The sequence below is a fragment of the Ostrinia furnacalis genome, unplaced genomic scaffold (genome assembly GCF_004193835.3).
Source record: "Ostrinia furnacalis isolate ACB-3 unplaced genomic scaffold, ASM419383v2 OfSCF3542, whole genome shotgun sequence".
Taxonomy (NCBI): Eukaryota; Metazoa; Arthropoda; class Insecta; order Lepidoptera; family Crambidae; genus Ostrinia; species Ostrinia furnacalis.
Window position 1 is genome coordinate 303,732 of NW_021133781.1, and position 20,968 is coordinate 324,699.

The following is a 20,968-nucleotide window of genomic DNA, read 5'->3' on the forward strand; positions in this document are numbered from 1 at the left end:
ATAGGCTGATAATAATTTTGTCTTCATTACATTTACTACTTACGCTCTCCAGAATCCAATTTGAAGTCTTCTCCTTTCTTTAGTTCAGTCATGGCCAACCTAAGTCATTTAATTGGGTCAATTTGACCCCAACGATTTATGTGACTGAAGTCACTAACCTCAAGTTGGTAGATAGGTACTATTTTAGTGGAAAGATAAGTTACCTCTTTATTGATGGACAAAAAAATATCTTCATCAAAGAATATGAAAGTTTTCCAGAAAGTAAAATTAATTAAACTCATTTCATGCAGCTTCTTTTATAAATGAAGTAAGTTTCAAGTTGTATTTTTCGTGATTGATTTAACCCTATTTTTTGTCTTATATACATAGAATCGTGACTATTCCACCACATCTTGATTATATTTTTTCGTATAGCAATGTTAATTAATTACTATGTAAGAAGTCGACTTTTTAAGAATTTTCACAAACAAAACTATTACTTTGAAGCAAAACTATAACTTTTAATAGATATTATAAACATAGTTACACATAGTAAAGTTAAAGGCTATTAAAAAGCATTAGTTCGTTGTCTAGCTCCGCTAGTTAACGAGTATATCGTGGTGCAACAAATAACTAATAGTTTACCGTCCAAGTACGACCATTTTGGGCTGACTCGTAGAGACTCTGCTAGAGAGTATGGGTACAACCAATTTTGTAATAGCGATGACATTGACAACGCACTGGTCACTTGTCTCATTATATCTTGTAGACCAAGAATGTTGCAATTAATTTAGGCTTTCCTAAAGTCTCTTAACTTGTTTGACGATAATGTAGAAAAAATATACTTGGTATTTCGATTTTAATCTTAACTTTCATTTGAGTAAAGTTTAACAGTAGGCATTTATTGTCTTAATGACATGTCCTTGCTCAAATCGTTATGATTAAGTCTACAAAAATTCAGTGCAAAGCTACGGATTCGTAATTTTATACTATTAATAGATAAGTACTACTCCGGTTCTCCTTATCTTAGATAGGTTTTATAGGAGCTGCAAAGAATTTAAAAAGAGTCTAAAACTACTGAGACACTAAAACAATAGAAAATCTATAGTTTGTGTCTCAACATAGAGCCACATGGCGTCCATCGCATTAAGAAAGCATTATGCGCTACCATTTGTGACGACCAAATGTTGCACCACCTACATTAGGCATGTAATTAGGCTAATAATATATTAAATAATTAACAATAGAAACCCCACTTTGAAGTTAGTAAATATACTGAGTAAATATGAAATCATGTTACTCAAAATAGCTTCAAATCGAAAATTGCTTATTGAACAAAAAACGTCCATACTGGCTGATTCATTAAATTCATTCAGTCATTTTATTATTGCAAGTAGGCTTTTAAAAAGCACTTACACACGTCACAAATAAGCAAAACATATTGCTTATTTTTAATTTCACTAGACTCGACTCGCAAGTCTGTGTCAATTTTTAAGAGCTTCTGTCTAAACTTTCAAGAGATTCTAATATAACTGTTCTATGTCTGTACAGTCGCAGAATGAAAAGGTTCGTCACCTTAGTGTCGGTTTTCGCTTGCACTAGGTACTGTAAGAGTCAAACCTGCCAACATAACAGTGCAAGAAACAGTGCTGCTAACATTTAAATAAATATGACGTTTGCTTTTGCTTGTTTATTTTTCTATCCCATCAGTGCAATGCAATGATGACATTGACCAATTGACAATAGTTTTTTTTATTTAATAGAAATAATAATGGCAGATTGAACCAACAAGAAGGTTTTAGTTTATCAATCATAATAATCTTCTTGACAAGATAAATCATCAAACAACTTTGATCAATAATTTTGAACTTTACTGACGAACAGTTAAAGGTTATTTTCTCTAACTCGAGATTATTCTGTAACATAGTTTCAAAAGGTAATATGTGTTCGCGATTCGTTGAAGGAATCAATTTGAAAACTGACGAACCTTTTCATTCCGTGACTGTACTTAAATATTTGTCCTGCAGTGGACGTCATTTGGCTGAAACTTAAATAATATGGCTTACAAAATCTTACTAAACATTTTTTTAAACTATATGAGACATAATTGTGAGCAGTGAATATGTTTTATGAAACACTTGACTGCCCCAAGGATCAGTGTTTAGTAATTCTTGTATGTACTTTAATCTGACATATTTAAAAGATTACGTCATGATTTCATATGTACTCTATCAGCAAATTATGCAATCGGCGAATATCCTAATTAATTATTAAGCTATGATTTATAAAGATTTGTCAATATCATAATCAATAGAGTTCTAGGCATGATGGGAAATAATATTATAAATTACTTTAACATTAAGGAAGTAGATAAATATAGTGATCATTAATTAATTACTTAATCACAACTGGTACACTAATTTTCCTCCATTTGTTAATTGCAAATGATGCGAATTTCTAATTACGTTATTAATTATTTAAAATAACACTACTTATTAGAGATGAAACGGATAGTTGTTTGGCCGGATACCGGATACCGGATATCCGGCCAGCTGCTAGGCCGGATAGCCGGATATCCGGCGGCCGGATAGTTGGCCCATTGTCTCGTTGCATGTCGTGACGAGTTTAGCGCCACACAGGTGCTTCGAACGCGACCAGTGGGTCTATTCTATTAGTAGACTAGACTAGTCAAACTTTTTGAAAATCGAATCCATCCGAGCAGAATGTCAGATTTTGCCACTTGTCTAGGGGGCAGATCAATTCGGGCGATTTCGGTTGCTATCGTGAGTGTGTGATTGAATAGCGAAAATTAAATTAGTTTACTTGCTGCATAATTTGACTGAACTGCATCATGTCATCAGACCATCATAAGTGAAAAAAAGATCGCCTATGTTATTTAGTGATAGTACAAGACTCGAGGCGTCGAGTCCTATTTTTGAAGCCTCGAGGCGGAATGGCAAGACTCAGTGAGCTCGGTAGGCTCGGTGCCCCGAGCTTAGCCGAGCTGCGAGCTCTCTGAGCCATGCCTCGAGGCTTTAAAAGAGCTCGAACCTTCAAAAGAGCTCAAATCTTCGAAAAAAAAAACATCACCTACATTGATTTTTGTTATAAGATTCTTAAAATTTACTTATATTTTATTTTTTTGGGAAAAGTTATAAATCTAATCGTATGTAGTCATTATTTGATTTGTGTCCTTTTGTGAAAAACGTTTTTCAAATATGTATTTTATTGTAGGTATCAGAATTTCTGCAGTTTTATAAAATAGAACGATCTTAACACAAAAGTTAACTGGGCTTTCAAAAAGGCTCGAGCTCTGCGAAAGACTCCAAGCTTCATACAAACGAGGCGAGCCTCGGAAGCCTCGAGCCTTGTACATCACTAATTTTATTTTGCAATATTTCGACATTAACAGATAATTAATATTTATGTATTTGTCACTAGAGTCAATAGCTCAGAAAAAGAAATAAGTTTTTGAAAGGCCTTAATATTAATATGGCTTTTTTTTGTAAATTTTTGGACTAAATAAAAGCCGCCATTATTATAAGCCATTTTATTGATATTTACCTCAAAGATTAATGTATTTTATTTTGTTAATAGGNGAGTCACACTACTAGGTCTTGCTGATGTAATTTGTTCCTTAGGTCTATTGACTTATGACACATTCTATAAGGATAGGGCTGGTTATCTGATGCGAGAAAGCATGGGGAAGAAAAGCAATAATGAAAGCCGAGTCACACTACTAGGTCTTGCTGATGTATTTTGTTGACTTACATGACACGATAGAGTTGTACTTTAGAATTCGGATTGCTGATGCAGCACTGCAATTTGAGACTTAATGACCCTCACAGAGGGCCTTGTTGCCTCTCAATCTATATTTTGTATCCCTCGTTAGTCTGAGGCTATAATGTGGATAGGTAAGACTTGAATAGGATTTTGATGATGTGCTAGGTAGTCGTGGCATAGACCAAGGTTTTTTCGTTCATGTCATAAAATATCAGTGTTTTGTTTTAAACTAAAGTATGTTTAGGTTGTAATAAGCTTTGTGTTCATTATAGTTTATATCCTGAACCAATAGATAGGTGGTGGATAGTGTCCTTTAAGCTCTTTACTTACTTTTTAGAAATCAAGTGTTAGTTCTTAGTATATTTTATGTTGTATTACAGTACTCTATTTAGTACCTATTCTATCAAATAATAGTATACAAGCTATTAGGTTTGTCATGCAATAGATTAATGATTATTGATTGTTTTTTTCTACTACAGGCACTGTCAGTAAGTTTTGGTCTTTGAGTTCTTTCATCATACCATTGTGTAGATCGTGTCCATCAATTATTCTGTTGTAAATTTCTTTCAGCATCTCTCCTTTCATCTTCATCTGTTTGTTTTAGGTTTTCTCTTAGGACATCAAATTACTTATCTTACAATGTTTTCTTTAGTTTGCTACCAAGGTGGGACAAACCTCAACAAATTATATGAAAGCAGGAGTTTCATTTTCGTTTACAAGCACATATTTCTATGAGATTCAGGATGCGTGTATTAAGAGTTGTTAAGTCAAAATTACAATAATAGCATTTTAGGATATAGCCATACCTCTCACTCTTTCCACGATACTAACATGAGCGACAGAGACAGATCAAACTCAAATTACGGAAATCAAATAGTGCTAGGGAGTAGCCAAGGTTTAAAACGACTGTCGGCGTAGATACAATCATGTCTATTTTAATTCATTGTAATTGAGATAGACTATTGATTCAGTGAAGTGTGGTACAACATTTCAACAACGTCTGAACCTAAGTCGCATAGAAATCGATGTAGACAGCAGTCGATGAGATATGCACTATACGCCTCAGAAATACGGACGTTATTAGCTTGATACAACTTGACTTCTTCCCTGCTCTTCGCCTGTATTTCAGCTCGAGCTTATCCTGATTATTTAGCTTCAATTTCACTTAACCTTTATTTACTTTCATTTAATCATATCCTTTCAACCTGCTGACTTGCTCCAGCTAAGTTGAAAGTACTTTGTTAGCTCATTGACGGCTACTTTTGCCCAAGTGGCTGATAATAAAATCTAGTAAAAAGAACTCGATAATTTTTTTTTATACTTCATTACATTTAGTACTTACGCTCTCCGATATCTCCAGAATCTTATTTGAAATGTTCTTCTTTCTTAGTTTAATTTCTATCCGAAAATTCACCCGGTCACGATCAGTAATGGCCAACCTAAGTCATTTAACTGGGTCAATTTGACCCCAATGATTTATGTGACTGAAGTCACCAACCTCAACTTGGTAGATAAATAGGAATACCTCTTTATTGATGGACAAAAAACAGACTATCTTCATCAAAGAATATGAAAGTTTGCCAGAAACTTAATTAAACTCAATTCATCAGCTTGTTGAATAATTAAATCATTTTCAAATTTTGAAATAGCTTCTACTATTCCAGTTGTATGTTTTGTGATTGATTTTTATCTTTAACCCTATTTTCTGTCTTAAATAGAATCATGACTATTCCACACCTTATATTTTTTCGGATAGTGACTTGACTTAAGGCCCTATGTCCCCTAGATGGGGCAGAGGGCGTCCACAACAGTCCTCCATCGCGCGCGTTAGACTTCGTGTTTGATCTCGCTCCAAGTCTTGCCGATTTTCTTTTCGGATAGTAATGTTAATTAATTACTATGTAAGAAGTCGACTTTTTAAGAATTTTCACAAACAAAACTATTACTTTGAAGCAAAACTATAACTTTTAATATATATTATAAACATAGTTACACATAGTAAAGTTAAAGGCTATTAAAAAGCATTAGTTCGTTGTCTAGCTCGGCTAGTTAACGAGTATATCGTGGTGCAACAAATAACATTATTATAATTTACCGTCTAAGTACGACCATTTTGGGCTGACTCGTAGACTTTACTAGAGAGGGTGCAACCAATTTTGTAATAGCGATGACGTTGACAACGCATTAGTCACTTGTCTCATTATGTCTTGTAGACGGTTGCAATTAAGATAACTAGGCTTTCCTTTTTTGCGGTAGTGTTGCAGTAGTAAAAAATATTCTTTGTATTTCGATCATAAATTGAAAATGTGTTCAGCTTTCGAAATGACTGTTAAACATTTACATAAGAAAAACGATTTTATCGATTTTCTGTTTCTAGCTTTAGTCATTATGCTAGCAGGTGACATTAGTGAAGCAAAACTCTATACTAAATCCGTTATTTAGAGCTTATAGAGCACATTTTTTTATTTGAGTAAAGTTTGAGTATCAGCCAAATAGTCTTTTAACAGTAGGCATTTATTGTCTTAAAGACATGTCCTTGCTCAAATCGTTATGATAAGTCTACAAAAACTCGGTGCAAAGCTACGGATTCGTAATTTTGTACTGTTAAATACTACTCCGGTTCTCCTTATCTTAGATAGGTTTTATAGGAGCTGCAAAGAATTTAAAAAGAGTCTAAAACTACCGAGACACTAAAACAATAGAAAATCTATAGTTTGTGTCTCAACATAGAGCCACATGGCGTCCATCGCATTAAGTTGCATAAATGGTAATTTGTGACGACCAAATGTTGCACCACCTACATTAGGCATGTAATTAGGCTAATAATATATTAAATAATTAACAATAGAAACACCACGTTGAAGTTAGTAAATATACAGGGTAAATATGAAATCATGTTACTCAAAATAGCTTCAAATCGAAAATTGCTTATTGAACAAAAAACGTCCATACTGGCTGATTGATTAAATTCACTCAGTCATTTTATTATTGCAAGTAGGCTTTTAAAAAGCACTTACACACGTCACAAATAAGCAAAACATATTGCTTATTTTTAATTTCACTAGACTCGACTCGCAAGTCTGTGTCAATTTTTAAGAGCTTCTGTCTAAACTTTCAAGAGATTCTAATATGTTCTATGCCTTATGTACTTAAATATTTGTCCAGCAGCGGACGTCATTTGGCTGAAACTTAAATAATATGGCTTACAAAATCTTAGTAAACATTTTTTTATGCTATATGAGACATAATTGTGAATAGTGAATAAATGTTTTATGAAACACTTAATTGCCCTAAGGATCAGTGTAGAAATGTTAGCAATTCTTGTACTTCAATCTGTCATACTTAAAAGATTTCATTATGTACTCTATTAGCAAATGTAATCGACGAATATCCTAATTAATTATTAAGCTATGATTTATAAAGATTTGTCAATATCATAGTCAAAAGAGTTCTAGGCATGATGGGGAATAATATTAGAAATTACTTTAACATTAAGGAAGTAGATAAATATAGTGATCATTAATTAATTACATAATCACAACTGGTACACTAATTTTCCTCCATTTGTTAATTGCAAATGATGCGAATTTCTAATTACGTTATTAATTATTTGAAATAACACTACTTATTGACTGTGTCAATATCTATTCGGCTTTTTAGTATGAATTTAACTTTTTTATGATTCATGCTAATATGACATTATAAGTAGGTATTGATTTAAATGTAGATGAGCAAGTATCAGTTAAGCTACATAGATTGCTACCATCAAATGAGCAGTATCTTATTTGAAATATATTAACTGAAATATCATAATTAAATACAAAGCATGGTTAACGATAAACACCTTAACAAGTTATTGGTATTCTAAGTTATTTATTTAACGCATTCACTCGCGCACTCAGTCTATTAAATAGACTAGCCAGTTCATAGGGCGCCATTTATTTGTTCTGTCGTAGAATGTAACCCAAACACGAGTTTATCTTCCCCACAGTAGTGTTATTTACTTTGTCGCGTACTGCACACAATGTCAGTGCGATGTACCTCCTTTATGTGCATAAAGGTGTCGTTTTTCGCGGTATTGAGTTAGAAGTCGTTATTTTGCGTATTAGTGTATCATATAAGTGAGGCAGATAAGTTGTTAAAGCCTTAGACGAAATTTCTTTAACTACTATTATTATCGAATTTTATTAAATATCTTTTAAAATTGAAAATCGTTGATATTATAAAGCGAGGCGATTAATACTTATGCCTAATTTTATAGTAATTGAGAGCTTTTAAATGTTGGCGTTCTAACTCACGCAAACTACTATAGAAGTCATATCAATTGGATCAGGTCCAGCATTCGCCAGACTTTCCCAAAAAGTTTGACTGACGCCATTAACCCTATTTTAAGAATATCATCTAATAACAATAAGACATTATTTTAATCTTCAATAGTCTTCCTAGTATTTAGTAGCTAAAGCAAGATAAATATTTAATTTCTTTAAAATTCACAACTAGCACTTCACACTCATTTGTATTGGCATGTTTTGTAAAATTGCAACATTTAAAGTATAACGTAGCTCTAGTTTCTTGGAATATTTGCCGACGCTGCCACCGTCTTCAATTATAAATATTCGTGCTCAATTTATTGTGTGGTGTCTTATTTTGCAAATATACTTATTAAACTCCCAAAGTGTTTTATTTGCAAATTATTGAGGGATCATATTCAGTCACGATTATTTTACTAGTTCACGTCACAGTAAATGATTTACCTGAGTGTACCAAATTGTTAGCTAACTAATGATGAAACATTTCAATCACTTTTCAATTAGTTAATTTGAGGTAATAATGAGTAAATAATACCAAAAATACATTGAAAAATAATTTATTCTTCATGATTAGCTGATTACTCCTGTTATATATTTAGAAAATCTTCAACAATATTTGTATATTTTATATTAAGAAACTTTATATAATCATTGCTGGATTGTATTATTTGGCATATCACTGCAAGACTCATTTTCGTTCGACTGTACGACGTTGTTATTACAAAATATATAAGTATATATAAATACTATATTACGATTAAAATTTGACGATGAAAGTCTCGGACGACGAAGGAATTTACGCGGCGCGGGACCGGAGCCCCGCCGCGAGACAGCAACAACTTCACTATACCTCACTTCACCTACGGCTCGAGTTAAACAATACAAAACGCGTAACGCTCTAAGTTTACCCTAAGCATACATCAAAATGGAAAACGATAGAAACGAACAGACGCATTCACACGGCCTATCGCCCACGGAACACTTAACGGGATAACTCACTGCGCGATCGGTGTACTTACAAGCTACCGCTAGACGTCGCGTCGCGGACGAGCTAAACGTAAACAAGTCTATCACAGCTCTCGGTCGCTACACGAAGGGCGGCGGCCAGCGCCCGTGCAGCGCCTGCACGCGGAACACGCGCGCGCGCCGCTACGAGCCCGCGGGCGGCGGCAGCTCCACCGCCAGCAGCACCCGCGCGCGCTCGTGCAGCGCCGCCCGCGCCGCCTCGCGCAGCTCGGGGCTGCTCGCGCTGGCCGCCAGCACGCGCGCGCCGCGGCCCAGCAGCGGCTCGCTGGCCGGCTTGACCTCCCCCTCCCGCGACGGGCCCGGCGGCGGCGAGTCCGGCGACGCGCGCAGCGGCCGCACCATGGCCAGCAGCCGCGGCGGCCCGCGCTCGATCATGTTGATGTGCACGCCCTCCGGCACCGGCGAGCCGCGCCGCGACGCCAGCGAGCGCTCCGTCGGCGTGTAGTACACCGACACCCTGCTCTCGTCGTCCAGGCAGGGCAGCCCGGCCAGCTGCTCGATCTTGGCCTTGAGGTACATGTCGATCACCTCGACGTCCGGGTCGAAGGCGGCCGAGTCGCTGCGGCCGCACGAGCCGGAGCGGCAGTTGTCGAAGTACAGGCTGGGCAGGTTCTCGAGCACCTTGTTCAGCGTCTGCTGCTGGTACTTGCACGACTCGCGGATGCGCAGCACCTGGTGCGCGCTGAACTTGCGGATCTTGTTCCGCTGGAACACGTAGTTCTCGCGCACCCAGTTGAGCTGGCTCGTGGAGTACTCGCGGACGCGTTTGACCTGCGCAGAAGTCGGCGTAAAAATCGTTACACACGTTCAGGCTTAAATTGTACGGAATCAAGCGGTGTATTTTGACTAAACATCTATGTAAACATTTAATTAACAATCCAGCAACGATGAACGTTTCTCTCAGGGTAATTAAAGCTAAAGATAGTAATCAAAAGTTTGCACTGACATGTTTCCCAGCTGCGTTTAATACGACAGTATCATTAGAAAACCGATGGAAAAGTTTTGAACAATCAAATGTAATTGCAATGAAAAGGAGACTAATTAGGGTCTCACCTGGTCGTAGTACTGGTCCTTCATGGCGGTGAGGTGGTTGGTGCCGATGTCGCGGATGTTGCGCAGGTGGCTGGCCTGCGTGGAGTAGCTGCTCTGGATCCACTCCATTTGCTGAGTGCAGTTCTCTTTTATTCTATGCACCTACGAAAGATACGCCCACATTAATAATAATTTAAACAATCAATCTTCGTCCATAGCTGGGCATAGACCTCTCCCAAACTACACACAACAATTTAGTCCCAATTCCCCTTTTGAAAGTTAACTAGTTTTCATTTCAAGTAAATAAAAGTGATTTATAAATAACTTACTTGAACGGCATAGTTTTCCCGCAGCTTTTCCAACTGCTGTTTCTTATATTGCTCAATGTTGTCCAACATGCTGTATATCTGCCGGGACCTCGGCGCGTCGTGGGTGACGCACGCACAACAACTGCAGCACGTCTCCAATAGCCGAAACCTGTAATTAAGATTCAATGTTACAATCACTTGCACATTTAAATTAACAAACTGTATTGTCACGACTCAAAATACCAACCTATAAAATACATAACGTATGAACTGCACCAACAACGTCAGACCCAGGAAGGCAGCGGCGCATATAGCCCCGCATATCAAACTATATATTTTTATTTCAAACATCGTCATCGGGTCTATGTTCAGGACGACTTCGGCGGACACGTTCGCCGAAGGATTCGTTGCAAAGCATAAGTATGTTCCACAGTCTTCTCTATGTATATTTCTTATGAATAGCGATCCGTCGTCGAGGATTCTCACTCTGGACTCGGTGTTGTCTATGGGGCGGTAGTACTGGTCGTGGGCGACCCCGTGCTTGTGGAAGATGTCCGGGATCAGCGGGTCCGGGTTCCAGTGGTACACCGCGCTGGTGGGTGTGATCCAGGTCAGCGACGGCGCGGGGTTGCCGCTGAACCGGCACTGCAGCAGCGCGTCCGACTGCAGTCTATACAGCGACAGCGGCGTGCTGGAGGTCAGCGTGGGCGGCTTGCAGTTGGTATTCGCCAAAATGGGCAGCATATCATTCGGGTACGAGAGCGGCCCGCAACTCAAGTCCGACTTGATGATGTGCGGCCGCTGGTCCACCCAGCTCCCGAACCAAGCCATTCGGCAGTCACATGCCCACGGATTGTTTCCTATCCTGAGCTCTCTCAGGTTTTCGAGTAGTTTCAGAGATTGCGGTAAAAATGTTAAGACATTTGCGCTTATATCCAAATGTGTTATCGATGGAGTGTCTTGGAATACGAAAGGTTCTATTTCACGTAAAAAAGCATTGTTCCTTATGTAAAGATACTCAAGATTTTCTAAACCCTTGAAATTAGTGTTTTGTATAACTTGTATTTCTGTGTGATCGAGGTAGACTATTTTCAGATTTTCATTATTATGGAAGAGCGTCGGCGGCAGCATCCTTAATCTATTTCCTCCAATATTTAACCACCTTAAATTTTTAAGATTCTTAAAAGCATCACTTGATATGTTTTGGAACAGATTATAACTCAGATTTAACCTCTTCAACTGTTCAAATTTATCAAACATCAACTTCGGCATGTATTCTAATTTATTACTAGAGATATCCAGCGTCTCCAATTCTTTCAAGTTGACTAGAGCGTTAGATGTAATTTTGACTAGGCTATTATGATTTAGGAACAGTGTTTTCAGTTGTCTATTAGGGTTAAAATAGTAATCTAAGAATGTAGCTAATCTGTTGTGTGAGATATCCAAATATTGCAATTTGGTCAACGGTCCGAAGACCTGGAATGGTATCAAGTGGAGGTTGTTGTAGGACACATCGAGGACTTCCAAGTTCTCCAGGCCGGTGAAGGTCAATCTGGGTATGTCATCGAGTTGGTTCCTCGAGAGATTCAAGTGTTTCAACCGGGTCAGTCCAGCGAAGAGTCCAGTTTCGGTCCTTTTGATTTCGTTTCTGCTCAAGTCGACGTACTCCAAGTCGTGGAGGCCGTCGAAGGCGCCGGTGCGGACGTGGCGGATGCGCGAGTCGGTCCAGGCGAGCTCGAGCAGCTGGGAGCCGTGCGGCGCGAGCACGGCGCGCGTCAGGTTGAGGCCGGCCGGCGCCGCCGCCGCGCACGCCAGCCGCAGCTGCGAGCAGGCGCAGCCGCCCGGGCAGCCCGAGCCCGCCGCCGCCGCGCGACTTATTGCCAGCGCCAATATTATGTGCACCCACTGCATTATATTATAACCCTCATAGTCTTATTCACTGAAACAATGGAGAGAAGGCGTTCACGCAGATGATCCCAATTTTAAGTATCACAAAGCTTGCTGGGGAATGCATGTGTGTGTTTATTTATTACATTTATCTTTGTACTGAGCTAACACCAATGATGTGTATAATTTTAATGTTTTGATTGAGCACTATCAAGGCTGATATTGTTGACTAATGTTTATCATGTTTCATGCTACAGTAACAACTGTGATGTGGATTTACATGCACATAGTTAGTGCACACTGAACTGTACAGTTACCTAGACCTAGTTTACTGTTTTCTAATACTGTAAATTGAATATTTAACTGATGACTCGTATGCTAAAGTTGCACATTATTTTTTTTGTTAAATGTGTATTTTATGAAGGTAGCCTTGTGATATTTAAAATTGCGAAAACTCGGTTGAAGAGATTAGTTTTGTTGAGCGCATAATTAATGTTAATTTATGTTGCACTTGTGCTGTTTGCGTTGAGGCTGTTTACGACGAGGCTCAGCACAACGTGGGCTGGCCAGCGCGGAGTGACAGTGCACAGCCTACGGTCGGCAGCTACTGCCTGGCTCACCTTACATCAAAGCGCAGCCAGCTCCTAGAACATTCCCACTTTGTATCGGCTTTGCCGACCTTTCTTTCACAAGCACAGATTCACAATAACGCTTGTAACTTATACACAAAATCCCATTTACCTAACGATCGTTCACATTTTTCTCCAACTTGCATAATCCACGTTATTTTGTGTTGACAACAGATGCGAACGAGCCAGCCATATTTCGCTGGTAAATGCTTCACTTCACAAATAAGACACATTAGATTCCATCGTAGAGTACCACAAACCGTATACACACTAGTTTTATAACATTTGCATAAAATTTAATACATAAATTTCACAAGTAAAACGAATAAGCTCTGCGCTATTGATAATGAAATACGCTGTCACAAGACGGTGGCGAGCACTAGAAAGAAATAAATGGCGGCCGTCGGAGTTGCGCGGTGCGCGGTCTTTGTCTGTGACGCGCGGCGGGACTATGTCGGTCTCGCTCGCGCATTGGCCCAGTCAGCTGTGGGGCGCGAGCGGGCCCGAGCGCGGCCGAGTGGAGGCGAAAGTGCTTTCGGAAGCGCGCTACGCGCGGGCCGTCCGCCGCCGTCCAAACAGGCACCACAGTCGCGCATTCTTTCTTGAAGCAATCTTGAAGTAGATTTTCTTTGATTCGAATGCAATGGGAAAACTACTTTTTATTGAGAAAATCGTAGCAATTGGTTTTCTTTGTTAGTTTATTTTATCTCTATGTAAAATTTACTTACTACTAACTGTTAAATTTTTAGTTAGGTAAGTAAGTAGCGAGTTAATTTAAATTAACTTTTAAGCGCTCTTCTTGAATAGTAGTAATTAATACCTACATACAATACAGGGTACTCTAACATTTAAATTAATGAACGTTTATAAGACTCGAATTACATACCTACGCGAAATGCGTTTGTCATTAAGTTGTGTATTTTACGAATTTATTTAAATGGTAGGTAGCAAAAAGCGCGAGACGCTATAAAACACGAGTTTTCCGTAACTTGCGATAAATTTGTAGAATCCAAGCTGCTACAGCCGGAGATTTTGTTCAGCCCGTGACTCAGGCGCGAANGGGGCTATGTCGGTCTCGCTCGCGCATTGGCCCAGTCAGCTGTGGGGCGCGAGTCGGCCCGAGCGCGGCCGAATGGAGGCGAAAGTGCTTTCGGAAGCGCGCTACGCGCGGGCCGTCCGCCGCCGTCCCAACAGGCACCACAGTCGCGCATTCTTTCTTGAAGCAATCTTGAAGTAGATTTTCTTTGATTCGAATGCAATGGGAAAACTACTTTATATTGACAAAATCGCAGCAATAGGTTTTTTTGTTAGTTTATTTCATCTCTATGTAAAATAACTTACCACTAACTGTTAAATTGTTAGTTAAGTACCTAAGTAGCGAGTTAATTTTAATTAACTTATAAGCGTTCTTCTTGAATACTTAGTAATTTTAAATACATACAACATTTAAATTAATTACCGCTTAATATAAGACACAAATTCCTACTTACCTACGTACGAGACGCGTTTGTCATTATGTTGTGTGTTTCACAAATTCATTTAAATACGAGTTTTCCCTAACTTGCGATAAAATTGTAGAATCCAAGCTGCTACAGCCGGAGATTTTGTTCAGCCCGTGACTCAGGCGCGAAGTCCGCCGGTTATGTCAACAGACAGACGGTGCAGCTGCGAGCCAAGCTACAATCACCTTTACGTACCTGCCTAGGTTCTAGACATCGAATGAGTAAATTAATCTATGGATCCATTGCGAAAACAAACAAAAACAGTTGTATTGAATTGATTAAATGTAGCCCGCTTTTTCTAAAGCCCTTTGCGGGATTCAAACACGCTGCCTTTTGCTTTTGTTGCTTCATGTAACTCCGGAGTCCCAGGTAGCTTTTATTCAAAACATAAGTTTCTAAAATTTCATACTTGAATTGTTCCAAAATACGGCCCCTATTATTTATTTTTCACAACTACTTTTACTGATTGTTCTGTCCGTCCTTATCCCGCATCTGTTCACAATAACAAGCCTCTAAAGTGTTACAATTACGTGTAATTTCGTTCAAATGGTTGAAGTCACAAATTCCCAATCTTACCAATCAATCGGGGAATTTTTATGAAGATTCCTCAATTTCAATCACAGTATAGTAGGTAATAAGATATATTTTTATGTCAATTTTGGAATTATCAAATCGGTCAAATGTGAATCGCTATCGCTGGTTTTTCTTCCCGGAAGTCCGGAACAGACACGGTATATCAAGCTAAACACAGTGACATCATAATGCAGTTGTAATACGGGTGAATTTGCGACAAAAATATACAGTCTGATGTGCTATCCCTTGCAGCTTCAATTTTCAAACATCAATTTCGTAAATATCTTTCATATTATATACCTAACTTATTTGAATTATCGCATATCATCGGGTCAGGGTCAGGAGGACGCGATGTTACAACAACAGATCAATAATAACTTTGCACCAATTATCTAATTAGTTCTTCGCTTCTGGATTTCGTTAACTCTGCAGTTGGCTGCAATTCAAATTTAAGTTCCGTAACAAACAGATTTCAATACAGACTTTCTGTTTGATTTAGAAGATCTACTTTATTTATTTATTTTTATTTATTATTTATTATTCATTATTGAGCAATTACATATTTGATCCAAATAGCGTCCTAAATCCTTTTTAGGTTTGTCTAGACACTATTGTTCTCTATACAAATAAAAACAAACGTTTTAGTATAAGCATTCACAACACTTTCAGATATTACTACTACTACCTTGGCTTGTTTTTAAATTAAGTAGATCACCCAATTATTCTGTTGTCTATAGCTGTTGTCCTTGCAAACCTGATGTTATGACTACAAATGGCAGTGTGTAATGACCCCCATCGTAACCTTTTAATTAAAAAACTAAATTCAGTCCACATTAGCCACATTTAGACTAATCAGTGCTGGTCGTCTCATCCATGTAGTGTACATGATAACATTTCATTATCGCTTCATGAACGTACTTTGTTTTAGTTTTATCGGGAAGCGTTGGTGCACGACATACCTATCATAACGGTTTAATATTGATCGATTGGCTTACTCGGATAATGTTTTTATCAAGTTTTTGCCATTTTTGACATTTGCGTGACCTCAACTTATTTTCAGAGTAAGCTGTGTCGCTTGAAAGCTTAATAGTCAGTGTTCTGAATAGAAGGTATAGACAGAGTTTGGTTAGAAAGGCAGTAAGCTAAAAGGCAAAAGATTTATTTCCGAAATGATTTCTAGAACTAAAGACGCGCTGCCTCTTAAATGTTCATTAGCTGGCAATAACTCACTCCCACGCATATCGGCGAGCCCGAATTAACCGTCTTTCCATTTCTACTTTTAGATTTCACTCTCCTTTGAATTGAATGTTGTTGATGTGATCATTTCGCATCGCTGCATTGTCCGAATCGGAATCGTGGAGACAATCGGATGCCGCGTCAGATTTAGCGGCGTCCTTGCGCGCGCGTCTCAATTGCGGTGATTGCGGCCAGTGATCGTCACACGTTACGCCAATTAAAATATCGTAGCGCCCATGATGTATGTGTGACACCTCGCCACGTTGTCGACTAAACAGACCGTAATTGTTTATTAATTTGTTGAGCTGGCAATATCAACCAAAAGCTATTCAAGATAACGACAGGCGTTCTCTCTGTCGTAATGTTACGTAAATTACTTCCTGGTGTAGTTACAAAAGAGTTTGTCTACTTTAAAAGAGGATAACGGATTAGTGAGTTGCCCGGGATATAGACGGAAGAGCAATAATGTTGCTCCTTAAAAAGGGTTCATCGAACGGAAAATTCCATTCGTTGACTGGGATTACAGTTGTTTGTTTCAACCTCTTTTTGTGCTTAATATTGGCAATAATTAGCGTTCATTTGTAGACATTCTGTAGTGTTGAAATAAATTAAAATCTTTCAGTCTCAGGTGCTCTTTACACTTTCTAAACGTCATAAGTTTATTTATGTGGTCTGTGATTAAATTCGTGATCATCAGGTGATCCGTCTGCTCGTTTGCCTCCTATCACATAAAAAAAAAAAATTAAATAAATTAGCCATCTCCTTGCCAAGATCATCCTTGGCTAGGGCCGTGTATCCGGCTATCTTTGCACTATTATAAATTATTCCCATGCAATTCAATGTGTAAGTTTTTTCTCCATTGTCTACCGTAGACTCCACGCGAAAGCGTTTTGTTATTGTAACAGTAACAGTAGTTATTGGATATCTTTTTTCTCCGAAATGTACGCTACATACGACATCATCGCAAAAGAATGACGTGACCTTCAGCAGTGCACCTTGGACATTCTCCACTCGTGTCACTCGCAAGTGGCGAAAATTTCAATTTCAAAACTTTATAAATTGGACGCTGTTCAAAAAAATTTACTCGCTAACAAATTGTTTGTAACAATCAAGCCAATAACTTCTTTTGAAATTAACTTCTTAGAAAGGAATTAGTGTGGAAGGAAAGGAATGTACACATGAAATGTTGAATTACTTACAGATCGTTTAATTTGTTAAGGTTCATGCCTATTACGCAAGATTAAGTAATAACGAATGTTCGATATTCCTAATTAATAACCACTAGGTATTTTAGTACACACACGGCCTGTTGACTTACTAATCCACTACACTCTAAATTTAATTCGCTGTCTAGACTTTATTAGGTAACAAATATTGTCTTACTAAAAGTAACAAAATAATATTATAGAAAGCAAGAAATCCTACCTATGCTTAAATATTGCTTGACAAACACCGTAGAAGGGTTGTTAAGCTGTTAATAAAAGTACCAGCGTAGTTTGTTGGTCACGACGAGCGTGATCTACTTTATACGACAGCAGAACTGATAAGTCGAGCCGTTTGCTGAGATTTAATGCAATTAGAATATACGACACTAATCGATTGCCTTCGCTTTCGTCCACGAACAACCAGTAATTTAGCACGTGCAAGTTTGGTGCTAGTCTCTCTCTAACACTAGCCGGAGGAAAGAGCCGTGCGTCTGGCGCACTAAAAATAACGTAGAAGGCACGTGTTTCTTCATTTCACCAAGCGACACGAGACCATTTCATTGCGAAGTCTACCTGAAGCGGACCTTTACTGTCCCTTTCGAATCAACTAAGCCTAGACAAGGACGGGTATCGAGTAGTACAGCCGCCAGGCATTAGCGGTCTTGGCCTTGCAATGTACGGCTTCTCTGTAGCTGTACAAACTTTGTTATAGTATAACTGAGGATCTATTACAACTGCAGTTTCAAATTGCAAGGCCTCGAGCTAAAGAGTAATAGATGGCAGTTCCTTTGATTGTCTTGGGATAGAGGACCCTACTAGCAACAAGCCATGTCTGAATAGTAGAGAAATTTCGAACGCTTTCTGTTGAGTAAACTCCTTATTGTTCAGAAGAAGTTTATGTTGCATTGTTGATTAATGGATGCTAAGCAAATGGGCAAAGCGGTTTCGAGTCAGTTAGTGGAATGGGTTTGGGCCACTGAGGGGGCGGGCGCGGCTGGTGACGTGGCAGAGCAAAAGTAAATAATCTCTTGGCCTCGCCAGTCGCCACACGCTCGCAAAGTCGTAGATTATGCATGTGTGTGATCGTGAAATTCGGCTTCGGCTCTGTAGTACTGTTAAGTATTACTGTAGATTAGCTTATGCGGAAAATTCCTCCGATTCGGGGACAAATCCAATTATTAAAGTGACATCGCATCCATAGTAGTTAATAAAAAGTACACTTTGATCTTCAGTTTAAGTTCCATATCACGAAATGGTGTCAAAACTTGATCACAACTCAGGCAGTGACGAGCCTTGGTTGAATTAATATTTTGATCAAACACGCGATGGCTTTCGCCCTAAGTTCTTGCATTACAATTTTGAGTCTTTCTGTGAATATCAAAGTGTATTTTGTTTATTTTTCTTTTCTTGATGACCTCACTAAGAAAATAGAGGGATATAAAAATTGGGAAAAGGTCATGTGTGGGTCGATCCATTGAGCTAACATATCAATGGGTCGATCACTCAATGTCGTCATTAGCAATACCAGAGACAACAGTCCATGAATGACGGTGGTATTATCTTTGGTATCTTAACAGATATTTTTTTCTTATCCGTTCATTTGGCGTATCAATTCGTTATTATCAACTTGTGAAATACTGTACCTGCGTTATTTATTTAATTTCCACGCATTTTCTGTTAGCAGTCTGAGTACCTGTGTTCTTGTGTAGTAAGGGAGAGTCCGCTAATTTGGACCAGTTTTTTTCAATCCCATTTTACACATAGTTTTCTTTTGTTTTTGCTAATGTCCATGGTATATAATAAAAGATACATTATTCAACTTACTATTTCATAAGTATTTATTAACATGATTGTTGTATATTTAGCACAAATCAACAAAGTACGAGTTCAGAGCTTCGGTCCAATTTAGCCAACCGGTTCGATAATTTGTACCACAGGGTTACTAAATTGGATTTCAATAAATTTCAAGCCTATAAAAAAACTATGGCAAAATATTATACGATACATTTTTAACAAATTAGGAAACGAAAAGGAACAGTAGTTAATAACATAGACAATCGATATTGTTTTACACGTTATCACGATTTTGAGTATAAGTTTTGTAATTCCAATTATCGTAACGCACACTTGTACCTAATCTACTTTGCCAGTCTTTTGCTTTCATTTATTGTTAGTCAAACATAACTACGATATTATAATAACAAAATATGATTTACTTAAAAAAAAATTCAAAATCCTTTGGTAAAGTTCCATACAACTTGATGTGGTACAATTTAGCCGACTAGGTGATAGTGCTTTTAAAAAATCGGTAAAAAATATAGCTCATAAATACCGAAAAATGTTTCAAATAATTGTAATCCACACTAATTTACGCTTCTAAATAATATATTAGAAACACCCTGTGATTAAATTTAACAAAATTACAAACTAAACATGTATTGTCAAAAGTTACTTGAAAACAATGAAAAAATACTTTTCAAAATAAAACACACGTGTTAATTGTCACGGCAAAACCCACATGACCGATATTAATTGATTTTAGTGGTGTATCGCCGAGTGTTGCAATTACAGACATTCAATAAATACTTTACGAAATATGAGGGTGGTACAATTTACCCGGCGGTACAATATACCGAACTCTCCCCTAAGTTTAAATGCACTGACGTCATATTTGTCTTCGTCAAGACTGTCTGTCGCATTCACCGAGGTGATTCTAATGTGCTATTAGCATTTAAAATGTAATTATGCAAATGTCGACCCAAACACCTACCGATAGTGTGACGTTCGGAAGATCGGAAGGCGCCAACATCGATTACAGCTGAATTGAAGTCCACAACTTATTATATTCTGATAAATAGGGTAACCATGATAAACATTTTCATTCATATTGTACTCATGGTAATACAAAATCTTAAGTAGGTTTGTCTGCCAACAGCCACGGACAAACAAGGACTTTTTCATTAGGGGAGTAACAAACAACGCAGACAAATAGATTAGTCTTTTCTTTTTAGATTAGAAAGTAGATTACCTTATAGTTCTTACAATTTACTAGCTGTGCCCGCGACCACATCCGCGACTTCCTAATAATTTGAATATTTTCCTCCTCCTGCTCCTTCCTGGATAAAAGGACAATCCAACATTATTTTTTTAAATTCGAACCATTAGCTAATCCGCGAGCAGAGCTTGTCCTGAACATTTAATTTAATTACCTGCATCATGACCAAATTACCGTACATTCGTCATTGATGTATTCCTCGGAAGTCCACTCGGTACAACTGTGCAAAGTAATTATGACTATTCTAATGAGAATGGCCTATAGTAATTTATACAGTGCCATTAAGGGAAGAATTTAAATAAACGTGGGCTAACAAAGAAATGTTGTGAACAAAGCGAATGACTATTGTATGCAGTACGCATGATTACTGAACGCAAAGCAATAATAACGTTATTCAGCAAATTGTTGATAACATATCGAGTAAGTTACGACTATGATATTCG

The 20,968-nt window shown here is 38.1% G+C and overlaps 2 protein-coding genes across 3 annotated transcripts in view; one reads left to right on the forward strand and one right to left on the reverse strand.

Annotated features, from left to right (window-relative positions):
* The window catches only part of Ndf (Nucleosome-destabilizing factor), a 61,643-nt gene that overhangs the window by 9,324 nt on the left and 31,351 nt on the right, over nucleotides 1-20,968 (forward strand). The gene's annotated exons all lie outside the window — the stretch shown is intronic.
* On the reverse strand, nucleotides 8,673-13,382 carry LOC114357901 (leucine-rich repeat and immunoglobulin-like domain-containing nogo receptor-interacting protein 3). 2 transcript variants are annotated; one of them, XM_028311698.1, is made up of 5 exons: nucleotides 13,067-13,382; nucleotides 10,686-12,377; nucleotides 10,460-10,607; nucleotides 10,152-10,292; nucleotides 8,673-9,869 (listed from the first exon to the last, which is right to left on the reverse strand). In XM_028311698.1, the coding sequence occupies exons 2-5, from the start codon at nucleotides 12,347-12,349 to the stop codon at nucleotides 9,222-9,224; spliced, it is 2,601 nt and encodes an 866-aa protein (XP_028167499.1). In that variant the 5' UTR covers nucleotides 12,350-12,377; nucleotides 13,067-13,382; the 3' UTR covers nucleotides 8,673-9,221. The 2 variants fall into 2 exon arrangements, with proteins under 2 accessions (XP_028167499.1, XP_028167500.1); XM_028311699.1 differs by having other exon boundaries at nucleotides 12,946-13,382.

What these genes read in the sequence shown, in the direction of transcription:
- LOC114357901 (XM_028311698.1), bottom strand. Translation starts at nt 12,349, where the DNA reads ATGCAGTGGGTGCACATAATATTGGCGCTGGCAATAAGTCGCGCGGCG. An exon ending in GGGAAAACTATGCCGTTCAA is followed by an intron (nt 10,293 to 10,459) that starts GTAAGTTATTTA and finishes TATCTTTCGTAG; the next exon opens with GTGCATAGAATAAAAGAGAA. An exon ending in AGGACCAGTACTACGACCAG is followed by an intron (nt 9,870 to 10,151) that starts GTGAGACCCTAA and finishes ACTTCTGCGCAG; the next exon opens with GTCAAACGCGTCCGCGAGTA.